The sequence below is a fragment of the Stigmatopora nigra genome, chromosome 6 (assembly GCF_051989575.1).
Source record: "Stigmatopora nigra isolate UIUO_SnigA chromosome 6, RoL_Snig_1.1, whole genome shotgun sequence".
In the NCBI taxonomy this organism is placed as follows: Eukaryota; Metazoa; Chordata; class Actinopteri; order Syngnathiformes; family Syngnathidae; genus Stigmatopora; species Stigmatopora nigra.
The window spans coordinates 2,319,233-2,341,458 of NC_135513.1; the positions used below are offsets into that span (position 1 = coordinate 2,319,233).

The 22,226-nt window shown below is 40.9% G+C and overlaps 1 protein-coding gene and 1 long non-coding RNA gene across 2 annotated transcripts in view; one reads left to right on the forward strand and one right to left on the reverse strand.

The window, feature by feature from the left end:
* Positions 1-21,186, reverse strand: part of rbm20 (RNA binding motif protein 20) — a 39,096-nt gene extending 17,910 nt beyond the window's left edge. Inside the window, 8 exon segments of the mRNA XM_077718295.1 lie at positions 2,727-2,873; positions 7,086-7,186; positions 12,159-12,250; positions 12,507-12,571; positions 19,178-19,938; positions 19,941-20,051; positions 20,054-20,183; positions 21,133-21,186. Coding sequence (XP_077574421.1) covers positions 2,727-2,873; positions 7,086-7,186; positions 12,159-12,250; positions 12,507-12,571; positions 19,178-19,938; positions 19,941-20,051; positions 20,054-20,183; positions 21,133-21,186 — 1,461 coding nt within the window.
* A 1,002-nt stretch (positions 21,187-22,188) lies between these two features.
* Positions 22,189-22,226, forward strand: part of LOC144197745 (uncharacterized) — a 30,842-nt gene continuing 30,804 nt past the window's right edge. Inside the window, exon 1 of the long non-coding RNA XR_013326593.1 lies at positions 22,189-22,226. This exon is cut by the window's right edge and continues 7 nt beyond it. This is a non-coding gene — a long non-coding RNA (uncharacterized LOC144197745).

Consider the following 22,226-nt stretch of genomic DNA (forward strand, 5'->3'; position numbering starts at 1 on the left):
CGGTCCTGTTACATTTGGGATATTCAAGCTATTGCTGTATTGTAAACCTTGTTTGAGTCATTAAAACCTACCATCATGAACAGCCCGTCTCAATCTATCCGGCGTCCCCGCGAATGGGTCTAACTTCCCCCGGTCACGCCACGATGACGCGGCAAGACCATAACAGATCCGACCTACATGGACCCAGCGGGACACCACCCCCCCTCGTCAGCCATCCTCCTTGAAGCCACCCTACCACTTGGATTTAATGAGAAACCCCTCAAAATCATTTAGGAAGTTTATAATGGACATGCCGTGGTGAAGGCATCTCAGGTACATCCTAGCAGCAGAGGAATCCCGGCTAGGAGGAAATTCTGATCCTCCACCCGCCTTTACACCCACCCACCACTCAGCCCATCGCACTGGGCTGCAAGCACAGTTAAATCATGATACCCAGGTGCCGACACCCACAGTTCATCGCCCATGTTATCTGATGTCAAGCTCCTTGTCAAGCTTTTTCTCAATGGAGGGACTCTGATTTTTCTAAAGGTGAGGACGACGGGGAGCTAATTGTTTTGTATGCTGGAGTTTCTCACTCGGACAGTGATTTTCTAGACCAATTTGGGCCCTGATATGCTCCACCGAAAGATGATGACCCCTACTTTTTTTCCGATTATTCCAACCCGGATTACCCCGACCAGCATCTGCATGGTCGGCTGGCCACCTACAATGGGCCACCACTTGGCGGCGGGTGCGCTGTGCCATCCTCCCGGAGGAGGAGGCGAGCGCCGCAGGGCGAAGCAGAAGGAGCACCTGGACACAGTTCCTCGCTCGACCTCACCTGTCCGAGCACCTCGCCCGACCACACGTGTCCAGATGCCTCGCCCGACCACGCCGTTCCAAGCTTCCCAAATTGCCGTGCCAAAGCCACGCAAAGAACTCCCGTTGCCATTGGGGCCGCCAGTCACACCCGTGCCGAAGCCACGAACCAGGCTTCCGGTGCCGGCTGGCCTACCTGTTTGCCGGCCTACCTGGTTGCCGGCCTACCTGGTTGCCGGGCTACCTGGTTGCCGGCCTACCAGGTTGCCGGCCTCTCTGGTTGCCGGCCTCTCTGGTTGCCGGCCTCTCTGGTTGCCGGCCTCTCTGGTTGCCGGCCTCTCTGGTTGCCGGCCTACCTGGTTGCCGTTAGTGGAGTGCCAGGAGTGCCATAACTTGTACCACCAAGCCCCAAGTAACGGACAAAGAGGTCAATGACCCGAGGCTGGTGTGGTATTGCGCTCGTTGTACAAGACAAATGAAACGAATGGTAAGAAATGTTCATTTCAATTGTCCAGTTATATATATATATATATATATATATATATATATACATATATATACGTATATACATGTAAGGCTCGACTGAAGTTTGCTGCTGATCACATGGACCAAGATAAGACCTTCTGCAGGAAAGTTCTGTGGTCAGACGTAACAAAAATCGAGCTGTTTGGCCACAATGCCCAGCAATATGTTTGGAGCAGAAAAGGTGAGGCCTTTACCCCAAGTACACCATGCACGGTGGTGGTAGTATTATGCTGTGGGGCTGTTTTGCTGCCAATGGAACTGGTGCTTTACAGAGAGTATGTGGGATAATTAAAATTCTTCAAGCCCAAAGTTATAAGCCCAAAGATTGGATCTTGGGTGCACTTGGGTGTTCCAACAGGACAATGACCCCAAACACACATCAAAAGTTGTAATGGAATAGCTAAATCAGGTTAGAATTAGGTTTTTCGAATGTCTTTCCCAAAGTCCTGACTTAAACCTCATTGAGACCTTGTGGAAAATGCTTAAGAAAGAAGTCCATGTCAGAAAGCCATCAAATATAACTGATCTACACCAATTCTGTGAAGAGGAATGGTCAAAAATTCAACCAGAAGCTTGTGGATGGCTACCAAAAGTGCCTAATTGAAGTGAAGATGGCCAAGGGAGATGTTACGAGATATAAGCGCTGCTGTATGTTTATTTTTGACCCAGCAGATTTGATCACTTTTTTCTTTACACCCACAATAAAGTTATAGAAGAACCAAACTTCACGAATGTCTTTGTGATAAAGAAGTATGTGCTCCAATCAATCTATCAGAAAAGTCAGAGGTGTAGAAATAATTGGAAACTCAAGAGAGCCATGACCTTATGTATATATATATATATATATATATATATATATATATATATATATATATATATATATATATATATATATATATATATATATATATATATATATATATATATATATATATATATATATATATATATATATATATATATGTATATATATATATATATATATATATATATGTATGTATATATATATGTATATATGTATATATATATGTATATATGTATATATATATATATATATATATATATATATATATATATATATATATATATATATATATATATATATATATATATATATATATATATATATATATATATATATATATATATATATATATATATATATATATATATATATATATATATATATATATATATATATATATATATATATATATATATATATATATATATATATATATATATATATATATATATATATATATATATATATATATATATATATATATATATATATATATATATATATATATATATATATATATATATATATATATATATGAGTTCAGTTCAGAAAATGTCTCGAAAGTGTTAAAAAGTATCAGTGAAATTTTTTTTCATACCTGTTGTGTAGAGCGCATCAGGATATAATTAGTCACATTGCCAAACGGCAGTCCCAGGTTGATGACATAATTCTCCGTACAACTGCCTTCAGGGAGGTTACAGATGTGAACAACACGTCCTATAGTGGCCTTTCTTGGAAGAATCGTCTGACAACATAAAGACAAAAATATCAACATCTAAAAATTAGCATTAGCGTCGACTTTTAACCAGAAATTGTGACGTGAGGCCCTGGAAAGGAATCCTGCACCCCCATCTGTTCAGGACTGTGACAGACAGTTGCGCAGCAGCCTGTCGCTAACATTTCTTGTCAGTGTAATAAGAAATGCTGCAGAGGAGCCAAAGAGTGTAATGTTACCATAATTGGTAACTTAAGCAGGGGTTCAAAACAAGACCTAGAACATAGAACCGTGTCATTAGTCTTTGTCAATCTGCATGGAAAGCAAATTATGAAATGTCTCATCTCTGGAGCATTTGGTGGAGGTTACAGGTTTGGTAGAATGTAACACTATCTCACAGCATGCCTATCAATAGAAAAACTGACAATGTACTATTTCTTAAGTGCATATTTACATATCAGTTTATATTTAAAATGTTTCAAATATTTGACTGTGCAAACTACACTGAGAAACATTTAATTCCATTTTCAACATGAATTCTGAAGACCAGAGATAGGTTATATGCGCACTTCAATAAATGTTTAAGTAGTAAAATATTCATACACACCCCATAGCTTGTCAAAGATACAACATTGACAGGCTTTGGGGTGTATTTGAATATTTTACACCATTGTAATAAGTTTCAGTCACAAATCTTGGATCAGCAGATAAAAAATTACAAACCCCAATTCCAATGAAGTAGACTGTTGTATACTTTGTAAATGAAAAGAGAGTATGAGGATTTGCCCTATAATTTTAAACCTATATCCAATTGAATACACTTTATTGTATTATTATTGTAATTTATTGTATTCATTTTCTGAACCACTTTATCTTCACTAGAGTCGGGGCGGTGCTGGACCCTATCCCAGCTGACTTCGGGGCAGAGGCGGGGGACACCCTGAATCGGTGGCCAGCCAATCGCAGGGCACAAGGAGACGGACACTGAATCTCATTTCTGCAACTGCTGTGCTGAAACTGCAATTTTTAGAGCCCTCCTCACCATGCCTCATGACTTGACAGACAGTTCCATCTGGATGACAGGCCAGGGTGTAAATTCCCTGAACAGCAAGCCGGGTCATTTGATCGGTGAGAATCCAAATGCTAACAATCACTTTGCACTGTGACTTAAAGCTGTGATAAGAATGTACAAGGCAGAGGACCTTTACCTTATTGAACACCTGCATTGCATTAACCACATACATTAATGTTATCGTACAATTTATTTACAGATAACCTTACACAAAGAACTGAAATTTGAATTCCCATCAATTCATGCATCTACCCGTTGTCCCTCTAATTTTAAAGGTGGGGCTTACCTAAACTCACAAACCCTGGTTATAATGTGTTGCATTGTCTGCATTTTCTAGTTCAAACAGTGAAAAGTCTGCATTAAGCTGACAACTAAATAGTTTGCGGCCGGCAAACTGCCTTTAGCATTTTGAATGGTGCAAGAGCGATAATACTATTAACAGCTCAATGCCAGTGCCACCAGACCCTCTAAAGGTCAATATACACTGGGCTCAATAAACAGATTCTATTATAGGCTCTTAATGTTCTCTAAATGTTTGGGAGAAGAATGTTGGGTGTTACTTTCTGCACTTTACTGGTGTTTGAGCTGCATATGTCATGTGGTTGTGAAGGCCCTGAAAGTTTGACCTCAGCACTGATGTCATCCTGACACATGAACTTAGACAACGAACAGCCAAGTCCACAATCCAGTGGAAGGGTACATGTCAGTGACATAAAACTGTGATAACAGTAGGGCAGGGGTGGCCAACCCGCGGCTCGCGAGCCGCATGCGGCTCTTTGCCCGGTTTCATGCGGCTCTTACGTCCATATCAAAGTTTGTATTTGTGTTTTATTTTTTTTTGCGTGTGCGCTTCGCTTGAGTTCAATACGGTATTTTCGTCCAATGCGCATGTGCTTGGGATGAAAATACCTCAAAGTTTCCCAGTAGGAGCAAGGTCATTTGACTAAACGTTTTTAACTGAGTGGGAGAGCTCCCGTGAACCAGAAGCGACAATGAACGGCGTCGCGCACACAAAAAGTATCCCAAAGATCGAGCGTCGGCTGAAAAAGCCACACCCCCTGCGAGGCAGACCAAGGCGAGAGTGCTCAGCCGGGAGCAGCCAATAGGAGAGCGAGGTGTACACCCACGTGGTGGGCGCGCTAGTTCGCCCACCACGTGGGTGTACACCTCGCTCTCCTATTGGCTGCTCCCGGCTGAGCACTCTCACCTTGGTCTGCCTCGCATGAACATTGTGTGTGCACTGTCTCACACAGACAAACTCTCAGTTCAACCAAGTCCACAAACAAAAATATAATAATTTACAATAGCGTTTTTCTTTTTCTATGCATGTTACTTAGTGGGACTTCTGTCATAAAATCAGCGCCTATTTTTGCGCAACATTCGCTCCTTGTGAGCTGTCATTTATTATGAATGGCTTTTAACTAGCGAAAAGCCATTCATAATAAATGACAGCTCACAAGGAGCGAATGTTGCGCAAAAATAGGCGCTGATTTTATGACAGAAGTCCCACTAAGTAACATGCATAGAAAAAGAAAAACGCTATTGTAAATTATTATATTTTTGTTTGTGGACTTGGTTGAACTGAGAGTTTGTCTGTGTGAGACAGTGCACACACAATGTTCATTGTTGATAATGACTGGCCTGTGCTGTTAGTACTGTAGGAGTCAATTTATGTCATTACTATGCTGGTGTGTGACATTTACAATAAATCTGTGTGATGTGGCTCTTTGCGGTAACACAGTAAAAAATGTGGCTCTTTGCGGTAACACGGTAAAAAATGTGGCTCTTGGTCTCTGACTGGTTGGCCACCCCTGCAGTAGGGTTTCGAAATTGCATTTTTTACATTTCATACTCATAAAAGCATAAAGCCAGTATTCTTAATTAAAAAAGTAGAGATAACTTTTACAACACTAGATAAATGATAGCCTGTTGACAAACATGAGAATACATGATGGTTCAGAGCTTCTATGACATGTGACACGTTGCAGATCAGATACTTAGATAACAAACAAGTGTGTGATTTTATTCAACAGTTTTCTTTACTGGTTCTGCAAGACAGTGCAAAACAAAAAAATATATACATACATATATACATATAGACGTGTCTACATGTCTACATGTCAGACATGTAGACATGTAGACATGTAGACATGTAGACATGTAGACATGTAGACATGTAGACATATGGACATGTAGACGTATGGACGTATGGACGTATGAACGTATGGACGTATGGATGTATGGACGTATGGACGTATGGACGTATGGACATATGGACGTATGGACATATGGACATATGGACATATTTACATATAGACATATTTACATATAGACATATAGAAATATATGCATATATACATATATGCATAAATAAATACATGAAAACATATATGCATATATGCATATATACATATATGCATAAATAAATACATAAATACATGTATACATGTATACATGTATACATGTATACATGTATACATGTATACATGTATACATGTATACATGTACATGGATACATGGATACATGGATACATGGATACATGGATACATGGATACATGGATACATATATACACATACGCACATGCACATGTACATGTACATGTACATGTACATGTAGATATAGATATAGATATAGATATAGATATAGATATAGATATAGATATAGATATAGAGATAGAGATAGAGATAGAGATAGAGATAGAGATAGAGATAGAGATAGAGATAGAGATAGAGATAGAGATAGAGATAGAGATAGAGATAGAGATAGAGATAGAGATAGAGATAGAGATAGAGATAGAGATAGAGATAGAGAGAGAGATAGAGAGAGAGAGAGAGAGAGAGAGAGAGAGAGATAGAGACAGATATATATATATATATATATATATATATATATATATATATATATATATATATATATATATATATATATATATATATATATATATATATATATATATATATATATATATATATATATACACACACACACACACATGTACATGTACAAAGTCTGTCAAACGTATGTGTGACTGTTCGATTTGGCTCGGGTGTTAATTTTCTAAACAATTGTTCCTGTGTTCTACAATTCTAATAAACAAGATGTAATCAAGTGCCTCAAAATTCTAATTTCAAAGTACTATAATAATTTATTTTACAAGTTTTGTCAGACCTTTGACTCTAGCTGGTGTGAAGTAAACTCTGTGTTGGGTAATGGATAAGTCTTCATGGCTGAAGCCGTCAAGTGTGAGAAGTTTACTCCGACTGAAATATCTGTGGAAACAATTTCAAAGATAGAAATAGGGAAATTGGTAGAAATACTGACATAGTGCCACAGAACACTGCCCCAAAAATGACTGTTACATTTATTTTATAATGTTTAGTTTTTTTTAACATTTTACAGCTTTACAAAAAAATATTACTTGCTCAAAATAAGGATTTTGACCTGTATTTTTTTTAATCATCATTCTTGTGCCTTATATTTCTGGCATCCACAATCAATCTGTGCCTAAATCGATGGACAAACAACAATTCATTCCCACACTCATAACTAGGGACAATTTAGAATGTTCAACTAGCTTACCATTCATGTTTTGGGGAGGTGGGAGGAAAATGACGTACTTGGAGAAAACCCAAGGAGGCAAGGGGACACTATTTAAACACCACCCAGGAAGGTTGGAAACCATCTGGGACTGAACCCTCGTTCTCAGAACGTTGAGGCTGAAATTCTAACTGTACTCAATCAATGTGCCGCCCTAGCTATAAAATAATAGCCATTCAAAGCCGTTAGACTTTATACTGGATGTCAATCTTTAGAAAGGCATATAGTGCTACACTTTATATGTACAAAGGTAACTAGTGTTGAATGACAAAATTATACATATATCTTGAAGATTTCAATTATTGCATACCTGTCAATTTATACGTTTGGCCGTATATTTTATCATTTCAAATTGTGTACGCCAACTTAACAGGAAAAAAATATTTTACAAAAAGTATGTTTTTTATAAAACCGATCTTGTCTTCCCCATTTCAGTTCTAATCCGGATTGTCGTGGTCACCGGTTGCAGACAAAAACGTCATCGTCGAATGCTAATGTTGTTATGCTTTGAGCATGATATGAACTCATGTATTAGTCACTTCCGACTTTTCACTATACAGTCATACCCTGACTTACAAAATTAATTGGTTCCAAAACTTTTTTTGTAACTTTAAAATGTCACAAGTAAAGCACTACTTTCTATGTAAATTCTTTAATTTGGTCGACGGTCTTCACACCTTTTTCTGAACATTGCTTATATAAAACTTCCATTTGTTTTCATATCCTATAAAAATAATTCCACACCTTAAAGTACCAGGGGTCGGGAACCTTTTTGACGGAAAGAGCCGTAACAATCAATATTTTCAGATCTCATTCTTTGAGAGCCATAGTCAAAATTTAAAAGTCAAAATATGAATGTCTGCTATTTGTAGTAATGTCACCACTTTGAAAGTACAAACATTCTCCGAGATCTTTTCACAACAAGGTTGCGCTGTTGTTAATCAATGATAATCAATGTGAGTATGCACGCAGAAGAATCTAATGGAGTAAAAAAAGCTCAAGGCCACAATAGAGGTAGTGTCGGCGCCACAATGGCGTAACACTCGTATTAATGCATTCAGGACTGAGTTCTCTCAACAGCGGTTCCCATATTTTACCTTACAGTTTAGCGGCGAGCCATGTGCACTTATCAAAAGAGCCACATATGGCTCCCGAGCCATAGTTTTCCTACCCCTGCCTTATATACAGTCGTACCTCCACATACAAAATTAAACTTTTTGTGTGTGTGTCTGTGTGTGTATGTGAGTGAGTTTGAGGGTGAGTGTGTGTGTGTGTGTGTACGTGCGTGTGTGTGTGAAAATTTGTGCCGCCTTGCATTTGTACGTTTTTTTCGCACTTAGTAAGGGGAATTGCATTCATTAATAAGCGGAGCATTTAGCCGATTTGGACAGGGCATGATATGCGCACGCGTATTCTCCTGTGACCCGTGTATAAAAAAGAAATACATTTTGTAGTAAATTTGAGACTTTTACATGTGCTCAGAGTGAATATGTTCCTTATATGCTGTGTCGCATTTCTACGATTTTTAATCGCTTATTAAGCAATCATTAATAAGGGGAACATTTAGCTGCAATATTTTTAAAATAAAATAACAGATATGGAAATGCATTTATTTTTCTGGGGGATTTTGTAACTTGGATCTTTTTCATATCTTGAGGAACTCATTTGCATATAAAAAGCTTTCGTAACCTGAAAAATTCATAGAGGCATTCATAAGTAGCGGTATGACTGCATTATATATAAATAGCACATGAGTAAGCAATGTACCCAAACAGTCAAGCTGTCAGCAACATACAGCAACATCTACAGAATCTTGAATTTAGTGCATACAAAAGGCAGACCGAATGATTAGAAATCCCGTCCATTTTGGGGAAAAATTTTAGACAAGTGCGTCCTATGTGAGTAAATATGTGCAGCGTTGTGTTCGTATGGTTTCTTATCGCTTAATGAGAGGAATTGCAATAATTAATAAGGTGAGCAATTGGCCAAGGTTGACATGTATGAAATGGACATAAAAGTACTTTTATACCAATTTCTGAAACCTCACTCACCACTGAAGTAAATAAGTTTTTGTTATATATTTGAAAAACATGGCCTATGTTGAAGTATTTTCTCAGTTTTTGTGCTGACCTGCTTTAGTGCATACCAGCTTTAGTCCAAAATTGCCTCCAATGTAAGATTCTCCATAGATATGTAAAATATGTATCTTGAAGGTTTGATATGGTGTTCGCAAACAGTGCCGTCGTGCCTCTAAGCATGATTACTAGATGTCAGAGTACAATAGCTGACTGCTGCTGACCACAAGTGAGTGGTAGTGGACCCACTTATTGTTTATTTCCATGACCGGACGATTCGCCGAATGCGATTCGCCAAAAGACGTTTTGCCAAAAGACGTTTCGCCGACGAACGTTTCGCCGCCGAACGTTTCGCCGCCGAACGTTTCGCCGCCGAACGTTTCGCCGCCGAACGTTTCGCCGCCGAACGTTTCGCCGCCGAACGTTTCGCCGCCGAACGTTTCGCCGCCGAACGTTTCGCCGCCGAACGTTTCGCCGCCGAACGTTTCGCCGCCGAACGTTTCGCCGCCGAACGTTTCGCCGCCGAACGTTTCGCCGCCGAACGTTTCGCCGCCGAACGTTTCGCCGCCGAACGTTTCGCCGCCGAACGTTTCGCCGCCGAACGTTTCGCCGCCGAACGTTTCGCCGCCGAACGTTTCGCCGCCGAACGTTTCGCCGCCGAACGTTTGGCCGCCGAACGTTTGGCCGCCGAACGTTTGGCCGCCGAACGTTTGGCCGCCGAACGTTTGGCCGCCGAACGTTTGGCCGCCGAACGTTTGGCCGCCGAACGTTTGGCCGCCGAACGTTTGGCCGCCGAACGTTTGGCCGCCGAACGTTTGGCCGCCGAACGTTTGGCCGCCGAACGTTTGGCCGCCGAACGTTTGGCCGCCGAACGTTTGGCCGCCGAACGTTTCGCCGCCGAACGTTTGGCCGCCGAACGTTTCGCCGCCGAACGTTTCGCCGCCGAACGTTTCGCCGCCGAACGTTTCGCCGCCGAACGTTTCGCCGCCGAACGTTTCGCCGCCGAACGTTTCGCCGCCGAACGTTTCGCCGCCGAACGTTTCGCCGCCGAACGTTTCGCCGCCGAACGTTTCGCCGCCGAACGTTTCGCCGCCGAACGTTTCGCCGCCGAACGTTTCGCCGCCGAACGTTTCGCCGCCGAACGTTTCGCCGCCGAACGTTTCGCCGCCGAACGTTTCGCCGCCGAACGTTTCGCCGCCGAACGTTTCGCCGCCGAACGTTTCGCCGCCGAACGTTTCGCCGCCGAACGTTTCGCCGCCGAACGTTTCGCCGCCGAACGTTTCGCCGACGGACGGATTTGTTTAATAAAATAATAAATTAAACAATTTTTTGGGCAAAACGTCCGTTCGGCGAACTGTCCGTTCAGCGAACTGTCCGTTCAGCGAACTGTCCGTTCAGCGAACTGTCCGTTCAGCGAACTGTCCGTTCAGCGAACTGTCCGTTCAGCGAACTGTCCGTTCAGCGAACTGTCCGTTCAGCGAACTGTCCGTTCAGCGAACTGTCCGTTCAGCGAACTGTCTGTTCAGCGAACTGTCCGTTCAGCGAAACATCCATTTGGCGAACTGTCCGTCAGTGAAACGTACGTCGGCGAATTGTCTTTCAGAGAATTGTCCTAGTACTGTCTATTTCCAGCAAAACGTCTAAAGATTGATTCACACGGATTTTGAATCAATACGGGAACCGTGCATTGTAATATTGTGATATATCACCAAATGAATTTTAAAAAAAACATCTTTAGTCCCAATGATCCAAGAGCTCTGTTGTTTGAGACTTTGTGTTCCTGGCAGGGTCACCCATGGCCAACAAGTGAGGAACCAGACTGGCTCAGTAAGTCTGATCCAGGGAGGGTTGTACTCTGCCGAGGCTTCGCTATATCAGAAATTCTGTTCATATCTTTTATGGACAGAATATTCTGGTGAAGTTAAGGCAATCAGGGGGTCACGTTGGTGACCTCAGTATTACATATCTCCTCTAGTTCTGTTTCACTGGAGTTTTTTGCAACATAGTGTGCAGTGATCAGGATTAGAATCAGCACCTCCAAATCTTAGACTCTAGTCCCCAGTCAAACAAAGGTGGCATGCCCTCTCTGAGTAAGGGTTGAGACCCTTTCCCAAGTGTAGGAGGTATCTCGGGTCTTGATTGCTCGGTGTAGAGCCGCTGCTCCTCTGTATCAAGAACAGATAAATGATGTGGCTCAGGAAACTGATTAGGATGTCTCCCTGAGGGGATGCTCTACGCACATCAAACTGTGTGGTGGCTGCGAGGTCAACCCAGGACATGTTGGGAACGCATTGGGATCCTGAAGTGGCTTGCGAGAGGGAAGTGTGGGCTTCTCTGCAGAAGTTACTCCCACTGTGACGTGACCTCAGATAAGCGGGAGAAAATGGATGGATCGATGGACGTAAGATGTGTAATGGGAAGATATTCGGCATTATTTTTAATTCTAAGCATGTTAATGATATGCATATAATTATAATAGCATGTCACCTCACTCTTTCAATGACACTATCAGGTACTTTCAACTACCTTTCTGCTATCATGTGAAAAACTACACTATGCCTGGACTCACCTTTATTGGCAGTAGCATAATTCATTGACTCCCCTCCATCACCAGGCCTACCAAGGGTGTAGTTTGGAGCTCTGGCTGATACAGCTGCCATGCTGGAACAAGCAAACACACATCTCATTTTAGCTTTCTGTGCCCATGATCCTCATGTCTTATGACAGAAATTTCACAAGAACACTCAGAATTCTGTGTGTAGCAGCAATGTAGAGGGAGTATTACTAGAGTGAATAAAAATCCACAAAGCTAATCACAGGTCAATCATAAATTTGACAGTCACTGAAAAAGTAGCTAACTGGAATTCAAAACTTGTACTTGAAAAAAAAATGCCGAAAAACGGATTCAAATACTGACCTTTCGTTACTGTACAACATTCGATTTTGCAAGTGTAGTTTACCCTTTACATGTTGGTCCCAATCCTGAAAATATACAAGTCAACACACATTAAATCTTGGCAGTAGAACCTAAATTACAAACGCAAAACATGAAAATGCTTAGAATATGTTGTGGTTTAATTTATCTTACATGTGACAGGTGTGAGCTGGGAACAACAGAGAACACAGCAGTATATTGCATATTAGTATATAGTAGTCTGTCAAGAATGGTTAAATATCAAATGACTGCATCTGCATCTGAATCTACCCTCACAATAGAACAGCAATTGTAAGGATCAATTTAAATAACTTGGTTAATTGGTCATTATTTTCATGGTGATCATTAATCAATTTGTCTGCCGTATTATGTAATCATAACTTGAAATCTGCATTTTTATCATAGTGTCATCTCATAAAACAAGCTTAAATGAGGGAGCTCCAAGGTTACCACCTTTGGTGATGAATCGCTCGGTAGTGGAGCGGAGTTGGACCCAAATGCTGAATCAGGTAGATATAAGAAATGTGGGTGCACAAACATAAAGCTTTAAGAGAAACCAAACCTTATACTACCATAAAACCTTACAAACAAAAACTGGGAAAAAATAACACAAATAAACAAACTGGAGAAAGGACACAGAGGGAAGAAGCACACTAAAATGACATACATGAAATAACCTCCAGATTAGACAATACTCCCAAACCAACTGACATAAACACAGGGTTTAAGTACTTTGACAGGGGATTGAAAAAACAGTTGCATACACCTGGGTCACACAAGGGAAGTAGGGCTGCAAGGACTCAGTATGTGAAATTCATATACAAATGCACAGACAGGATACACAAGGGAAAACACCAACCCCCCCCCCCCCCCCAAAAAAAAACCCCAACAAAACATTATACTTTTAGACTGAAGAATTGTGTTTTGACCTACCGTTTTTTTCTCAGAATATCAAGCAAACTATAAAGGAACAAGTTAATTTTCTGAAGGCAGACTTAGTTATACATTGCAATAGTATACACTAACCCCTCAATTATTGTGGTTAATGTAGACCTGATATGGCCGTGATAAACGAAAAACCATGAAGTACGTCATTCTCGACTTAAAAAATATATTTTTTTTTACTTCATTGCGGAGTCCTAGTAAGAAATAGAGGACAGGGGAGTAGATTCCGCTTTCAAATTTCAGTGTGGATTTTCACATTTTTATGAACTTAAAAATTTAAAAATATTACCAAAAAAAATTCCCCCAGAAAAAAAACATGATGTAGTCAAGCCGCGATAAACGAGGGATTACTGTACTACATTATTTTTTTTGGTTTTCTTCTGAGCCGCTTATTCTCAAAAGGGTAGTGGAGGTGCAAGGCCTCTCTCTACGGTCTGAAGGTGGGGTACACACTGAATCGTGTGTCAATCTGCAAATCAGCCAATCGTTTCTGCTTTATCTTGTAATTATTTGTAATACATTCATCAATCGTACAGCACATCCTCGCAAGGGTTGCGAGAGCCTATCCAAGGTGACTTCAGGCGAACGGCAAACTACACTGGAGACTGGTCACCAATCAGCAGTGCACAAGGAGAGAGACAATCATTCGTCGATACAATAATAGCACCACGGAGCGGGAATTGATCACACGCTTGCCCGCATCAAAGTCAGGCAAGTAAATCACGACACAATTAGTTGGATATATTTCTAATTTACTTGTTACTTCATTTATTACTTGAACTGCTTATCCTCACAAGGGTCCCGGATGATGATGTATCTTGAGCACTTATTTGAAACAGTATATTATGGTTATGTTTGAGATGATTAAGATTAGATAATTCATACATGAAGTGCCCTGATTTATGTGCGCTGTAAATTTATGAGAAAAATACGGGATTTTTCTTACTGTCCCCAAAAAAAGTGTTTGGTGAAAAGAGAACAACATACAAGGTACTTCCTAATAAGCAACATAACAAAAATATCCATCAACCTAGAACTCACAAAATCAGGTAATCAACTTTAACGGTTTATCTATCATATAACCCAAGCTGCATTTTTATCTTTGTTACATATTTAATCATAACTTTTATGGACAGCATATTTAGACGCAGCTGATTGGTTTGGTGGCCGCAGTATTGCATCCCTGGTTTTTGCAGAGGATGTGGTTCTGTTGGCTTCATCGGGCTGTGATCTCCAACTCTTTCTGGAACAATTTGCAACAGAGTGAAGCAGTCAGAATGACAATCAGCACCTCCAAATCTGAGGCCATGGTGCTCAGTCGGAAAAAGGTGGAATGCCCTCTATATGTCAGGGATAATGTCCTTCCCCAAGTGGAGGGTGAGTATCTTGGGGTCTTGTTCATGAGTGAGGTAGTAATGGAGGAGATCGGTGCAGCACCCACAATGATGCAGACTCTGGATCGCTTCGCCGTGGTGAAGAAGTCTATGTACTGGTCTATCTATGTTCCTTCTCGTGGCTGGACGTTTGGTCGACGAACGTTTGGTTGACGATCGTTTGGTTGACGGACATTTGATCCCCGTCCACTTGGTCCCCGGACACTTGGTCCCCGGACACTTGGTCCCCGGACACTTGGTCCCCGGACACTTGGTCCCCGGACACTTGGTCCCCGGACACTTGGTCCCCGGACACTTGGTCCCCGGACACTTGGTCCCCGGACACTTGGTCCCCGGACACTTGGTCCCCAGACGTTTGGTCAAACAGTCGTTTGGTCTAATGTTTCGTCGCCGGATTCGCCGCCGGGAGAGTTGGTAAATGTCAGAGCAATAATATGTAAATTTCTAATATCATTTCCCTTTGCCCTGCAATACCCACGTTTCCACGATGACGCACTAGTCTAGACCTTTGTTGGAGTGTAACTTGGAGAACAACATGCCGCTCATCACTCTCAATTTAAAGACTGCTTTCTTTCTTTGACTAATATGTTCTTAATGTTGAAAGTAAATTGGAAAATAAATTTGTATCTTTTTTCTTACATTTCAATCCCCAAGTTTGATGAATTACATTGCGCGTATAGACAAACTTGCCTCTTTTATATTATTATTATCCCAAATTACACACATTATCAATAAGCTGCTATTGACGGTGGTAGACGTCCGATTCATGTTGACTGAGGTGCAGATGCTGTTTCTGTTATTAGAGCTCTATATAGTGGATATATAACGCAACAGTCAACATGAATCGGACGTCTAACGCCGTCAATGGCAGCTGGACGTCAGGGTACCGATCTTGCTATGGGATAATGACTTTTTTATAGCAAAAAGGAAAATCCTCACAGTCAACATGAATCGGACGTCTACCGATCATAGAACACACATACACTTATTTGGCAGCCATCAAATGTGCAGGTTATCCCTCTAAAGTAGTCTGTAATTCTATTACAGGTACATCTATGGGAAACAGAATTGTCTCTCTTATTCTTATAGAAGTAAACAAAAATTAAAAAACAATACAGGAAGTCATTCATTGTGACTTTTAACCAAGTTATTCAATTTATTCAGTGTTTAGCAATTTTATATGAGCAAACTTGAGTTAAATAAGGCTCAATGAAACAACTTCAAAATAGTACAATGTTTTTCTCTCCTGGTCATCCTTGGATTTTTCTTTTTGCTATAAAAATACTCATTATCTCAAAGCAAGATCGGTACCCGGACGTCCGGCTGCCATTGACGGCGGTAGACGTCCGATTCATGTTGACTGTTTCGTTATATATCCACTAGAGCGAGCGGATCCGGCGACGAATAACATGTACACACACGCCAATAATACGCGACCTATTGACAATTTTGATATTAGATGTTTAGATATTAATGCTCTGACATTTGCAAATTCTCTCGTGATTATAATTTTGAGAGTGAGAGATTACCTGGTTGATCGCTTTCAACAGTAAACTCTCTGACTCTCTCTCATAATTATAATTTTGAAACGTCCGTTCGATGAAATGTCCGCCGACCAAACATCCGTTCGATGAACTGTCCGCCGACCAAACGTCCGTTCGACGAAACGTCCGGGGACCAATTGCCCCGTTGACTAAACGTCCGTCGACAAAACATCCGGGTACCGTTCCTCCTATGTTCTGTGTATCTGTGGTCAAGAGGTCTGGGTTGTGACCGAAAGAACACGTGGCTGAACGGAATTTCCCTACATAGTGTCCGGATAAAGTGAGAAGTTCGGTCATCCGGGAGGAGATCGGAATAGAGCCGTTCCTCCTCCGGATCAAGAGCAGCTAGATGAGTTGGTTCGGACATCTTATTAGGATGCCTCCTGGACGCCTCCCTGGTAAGGTGTTCCAGGCACGTCGCACCAGGAGAAGGAGGTCACGGGGCCATTCCAGGACACGTTGGCGTGACTATGTCTCCTGGCTAGCCCGGGAAAACCATGGAAGAGCTGATTAATGTGGCTGGGGAGAAGGAATTCTGGGCTTTCCGACTGGAGCTGCTGCCACCGCAACATGACCTCGATTTAGCGGGGGGGGGGGGGGGGGATATGATGGAATGCAACATATTCAATCAAGAATATACTAAAAGAAAGGAAAAATAATGAATACTGCTAATTAACGCAATAGTGTGGTCAGTCATTTTGTAAATGAACAAAAAATATATGAATTTGTGAAATGACATAACTTTCCTATAGCAATCACTGCTGGATTTGCTTAATTTACTTTGTGGGCCACAGAGCAAATTGCAAAGATATCACTTTATTGACGCTGTAACTGTGCTTTTTACTCTCTTTGGAAAACAAAGAGAGTAAAAATTTTACTTAATACATTTTTATTCATATTTTGTTAAATGATTGGCACAGCTTTCACCTAGATTCCCCAGCAGGGTTTACACTACAGTAGGGGAACTTGATCCGTGAGACATTTTGCAGACACACTAATGAAGCCAACGCTCGATGGCTTTAGAGTCAACAGTTGGCATACGACCTCAACAGCCACAGTGCTGCCATTCAATGCTCACTAATTAGACAAATTGGAAGAAGTGCTAACTGACCATTTGGTTGGTTTGCCAACTGCCACTGCCCCCAAAGAAGAAAGAGATGCCAAAAAAATCCAACCAATGATAAGAAACCATTCATTCATTCACTCATTGTCTGTGCCTTGCATCCTTATAAGGGTTGCTGGGGTTTACCAGATCCTATCCCAGCTGACTTCAGAGACTATTACACTCACTGGTCGCCAGTCATCTGAAAGGCACACAGGGAGACAAACCACCAACCACACTCACAATCATAGTTGCACCATTGGGAATCAAGCCCATGCCTTCTCGCACTGAAATTAGACGAGTGAACCTCTACACCATGAGGCAGCGACAAGAAAGCAATTTGGAGTAGATGAAAAAAAGTTGAACATATATGTGTAATGGTGGAAGGCGCTGGGAGAGAAGGCCGGACCTTGAAGTTGGTGGTGGGAGTTCATTCTAGGTGACTTCCAAAATGTATAAAAGTACAAAACCACTAGTCTTGAGGAAAAGGTCAAAAAACAAAGTAAGTAGAAAAGAACAAAGAAAAAACAAGACTAAAATGAAAGAATTTCATTCATTTTCCATACCGCTACTCCTCAGGAGGGTCGCGGGGGGTGCCAAAGGCTTCCCCAGCCAACCATGGGCAGGAGGCAGGCAGACCGTGAATTGGTTGCCAGCCATTCGTGGGGTGCAATGAAACAGAGAACCGCTCACACAAATCCCAATCACGCCACACCAAATGGGAATCAAACCCAGAAGGCCAAAGTCAGGCGGAATAAGCACTGCACCATAAAATGATCAAAATATGAAAATTACACATTTTTTAGAACTATGATAACGGAGAAAATAATGTTTAAACTAAGAAAATGAACACACTGGTGTTGCAGTTTTCATCATGGATGCAGACGAAGGCTTTCTAACCTTTATTTGTCAGGCGATTGAGAAAGATGTGTCATCCTTAAAGGAGTAGTGTTATTTTTATTCTTGGGTCATTGCTATTCTTTGCTGTTTTTCAGGCCGAGACGCATTGTAGATTCGTACACATCTACCACCAGAAGTTGTACGGGAAATATGCTAAACACTTTAGAGGATTTTTGTGAATACCCGTCTCCTGATAGGGTGCAGCCAGCATTTGTCCGTTATTGGCAAAGAGTGATAGCAAAGTCCACGTGGAAACTATATTCAGCATTAGAGAGCCAAACGTTGCAATATATTAGTACTACATTGTCCTTTTCTTTATTATATGTTTTTTCTCAAGTAAAATTTATGAAACAAGCATACACACTACACAACTGCAGCATAACATTTGATGCTTAAACCACGACAAACTAAACTATGGTAATATGGATGAAACTAAGAAACTAGCAGGAGTAGAACAGAATACATTACTTTTTGCTTCCTGTTTCAAATGCAATCTGTTTTGTAAGACTGTCTGTGAAGTTTGAACAAAAACCTGCAACCACTGCAGCTCTTAGTAGAATGGTTGGACACCCTTGGCGTAGTATATATAACCAACAAACTTTTCAGTATCACGTGTAAGTAGGTTTAACTTGTACCTTTGAGCACATTTAATTAATATATATGCCCAAGAAACGTATTAGTATACTGTGTGAAATTGATTGAATGTGTTATTTCCTTATTGTTGAAAGAATTTCTTTTGTTTTTGATTTTACATCACAACTGACTCACCTTGAGGTTGTAGACTTTCTTGTCACATATTCTGCATTGGTGTGGCAGCTGAGTGGGAATGACAGCTTGGTAGTCATTAACTTGATAGGGCTGAAGTGTCCTGATACCTGAACATAGGCTTTCCTCGTTCCCATGTTTAGGTTGGTAGCTCCCAAAGCCCTGTGTGCTCTTTGTGTCACAAGACAAAACGCCACTCTTGGGCTTGAATTTATGATCAGTTGTGGGTTCTTCGGGGTTATATAGTTCATTTCTAGATCGTACTGCCTGCCCAGTAGCTGGCCAAACAGCGGCAACATCCGGGACCACCGATACATTTACAGTGTTACTGGTGCTAGCAGGACTGTTCCATTGCTCTGTCTGTCCTGTACAGTTATACATATGAATATTATGATTACTAACATTGAGTTCAGCTTGGTGGCTTGTGATATCTCGGCCGTAAAAGTCTTGTTTGTAACCAGCATTATTGAGCAGTTTTGCTTGAGCTGCAGGGCTTGATGCTGTAGTTGTCCCACCTATGTTGTACTGAAGATGCTTGTCAATATCAGAGGAGTACGTAGGTCCAACATGTTTCCCAAACTCCACACCCGGTTGGCTAATTGTAGTCCCTGCAGTATCGTGGACCAGTCTGATATTATCCGAGTTCTGGTTGAAACCTCCTGCAATTAAAGCTGAATTTGAAGTGGAAAAGCCAAACACCCCTGTTGGGAAAACAGTTTGGGGGTTCCGCAATTGATTGAAGAGGGGCTGGGACATGGCAACATGGAAATAACCTGATTGAGTACAGAGGCCGTGGTGGTTGTATTGCTCCCTGTAGTCAGATGGAGGGAAAGCTGTGCCTGGAGCTGAGCGAGTTGGAGACTGGCTGGAGTCAGGGGAGCTGCTGGTTTTGCTGCTGGTGACCCACTTGGAAACTATCTGACAGCTGGCCTGGCACTTGAAGGCTTTTCTTATTCACAGTGTTCACTGGCACTGCACTGACGGCAGAGAGAACAAAATTAGAATTACTCTAAATGACTAAATCCAAATAAACCTAAATCATTCAATGAAATTTAAGGTAAAAAATAAAATATTTTCAATATCTGAAAGATAAGCAAGACAAATCCATTAATTGTTCAAGAAAATACTAGCACCGTATTTTCCGCACAATATAAGGCGCACCCTCAATGAATGACACATTTTAAAAGTTTTCCATATAAGAGGCGCACCGCTCCGCATTACACTGGTCTACCGCGCCACATTATATGGGTCTACAACAACATATTCACATGAACCACGCACGGGGGGAAATGAAGTCACAGGCTGCTTACCATATTAGCGAGACCTGTAGAGGATGATGCACCCTATCGACTGATTTTTTTATTTTATCATGATAACAATCTTAATATTCGTCCATATATAGGGTGCACCTGATTTAAGGTGCATAGACAGCTTTGGCTGTTTGTCTCCTTGTGCCCTGCAATTGGAAGGCCACCAATTCAGGGTGTCCCCCTCCTCTTGCCTGAAGTCAGCTGGGATAGGCTCCAGCACCCCCGCGAAACACTAGTGATGATAAAATGGTTCAGAAAATTATAGGAGACAGAACTATTAGTCGCATGAGTATAAGTTGCAGCCCCAGTCAAATGACAAAAAGTGCAAGTTATAGTCCGCAAATATGGTATACCAATACCCCACATTTGGATAAATAATAATAAATAAAGAATCAAGACAGTAACCTTGACAGAAACTGATTTAAAATACAAGTAGCATTTTTTTCAGGTTCACTCTAACTTATATGACTTTTGGATTGGTTCAAATCTATGTGCCGAAATATCACATTTACATAATGATGGATTTAACATTGATTAGTAGGTAATTGCCAGTCACAGGGTGGGCTAATAAAATTCATGAGTGAGCATGCATGCTGATGGAGAGAGATACCCTTAGACCACCGTAGCCTACTCTGCAGCTATAAATACTGTGTTGCCCTCTTCTATCACGACAGTGTCCTTAATAGACCAGCATAGACCCATAGGGATTTGAAACTTGGAAACAGCAATTTTTCAGGATATTGATGATAAACTTTCAGAATATTATGCAGTCAGGTATACATTTTAGAAGAATAATAACTTCTCTTTATTGGCTCTATTTTTTCAGCCAGCGCAGATTATGGCTATCGCCAAGTGAAGTGTACAGAGGGTAGAATGAGCGAAAGATCACTGCCACTCCTCCCAGGCAAAATGCACTGAGCATCTATTTCCATCAATGGCATTGAATTATACCAGCCCTAACAGTTTAAATGAATTGGCTTTTATTCTCAAAATAAAGTATTGTGGGACCTATAACCAATATTATTTCTATGGTATTAATTGTAATAGTAAATTTAAGGTTCTAATAAATAGTTAACTAAAAGTTACATTTAGTTATTAATAAAGCATTATGCAAATAATAATAATAAAATTATAATGTAATTGTAATTGAGAGTTCACATTTTGGCCACACTTCTATACTAGATATTAATATTGTGACAAAACATTTTATGTCCACGTAAATATACAACAGCTCTTTATCAATGTTTTGTTTAATATATTTATTTATTTATTTTTGTAACAAAAAATATCCTCGACTTATATAGGTATACGGACAAAGACACTTCCTTTCCTCCACGTCAAGTTTAGCATAGGCACTGAATCAAGCAAAAAAAATTGAATTACAGTCCAAACCCCCTAAAGTCCCTTGCATGAGCCAAGGAAACATGCTCAAACGCGCCCCAACATCCACAAGTGGTGTAGCTACATCGACAGCTGCAAGTCATTTGACTGCGGCTCTCCAACATAGAACAACAAATAACACTTAAATTCACCACACATGTACCTACAGGTCTATGTAACCAGAAAACAAACCTTTAAGTGATGCAGCAATGGTCCAAATTAAAGTTGTGACATAAGATGGCTATCATTTTCTAAACAGAGTTGACCTCTGCTCAGAAGCTGAGACTGCTGCATGAGTGGACCCCATAATAAGACATGTACACCAGCTTAACATCCCCGCAGTGTTCTGCATCCTATGCCAA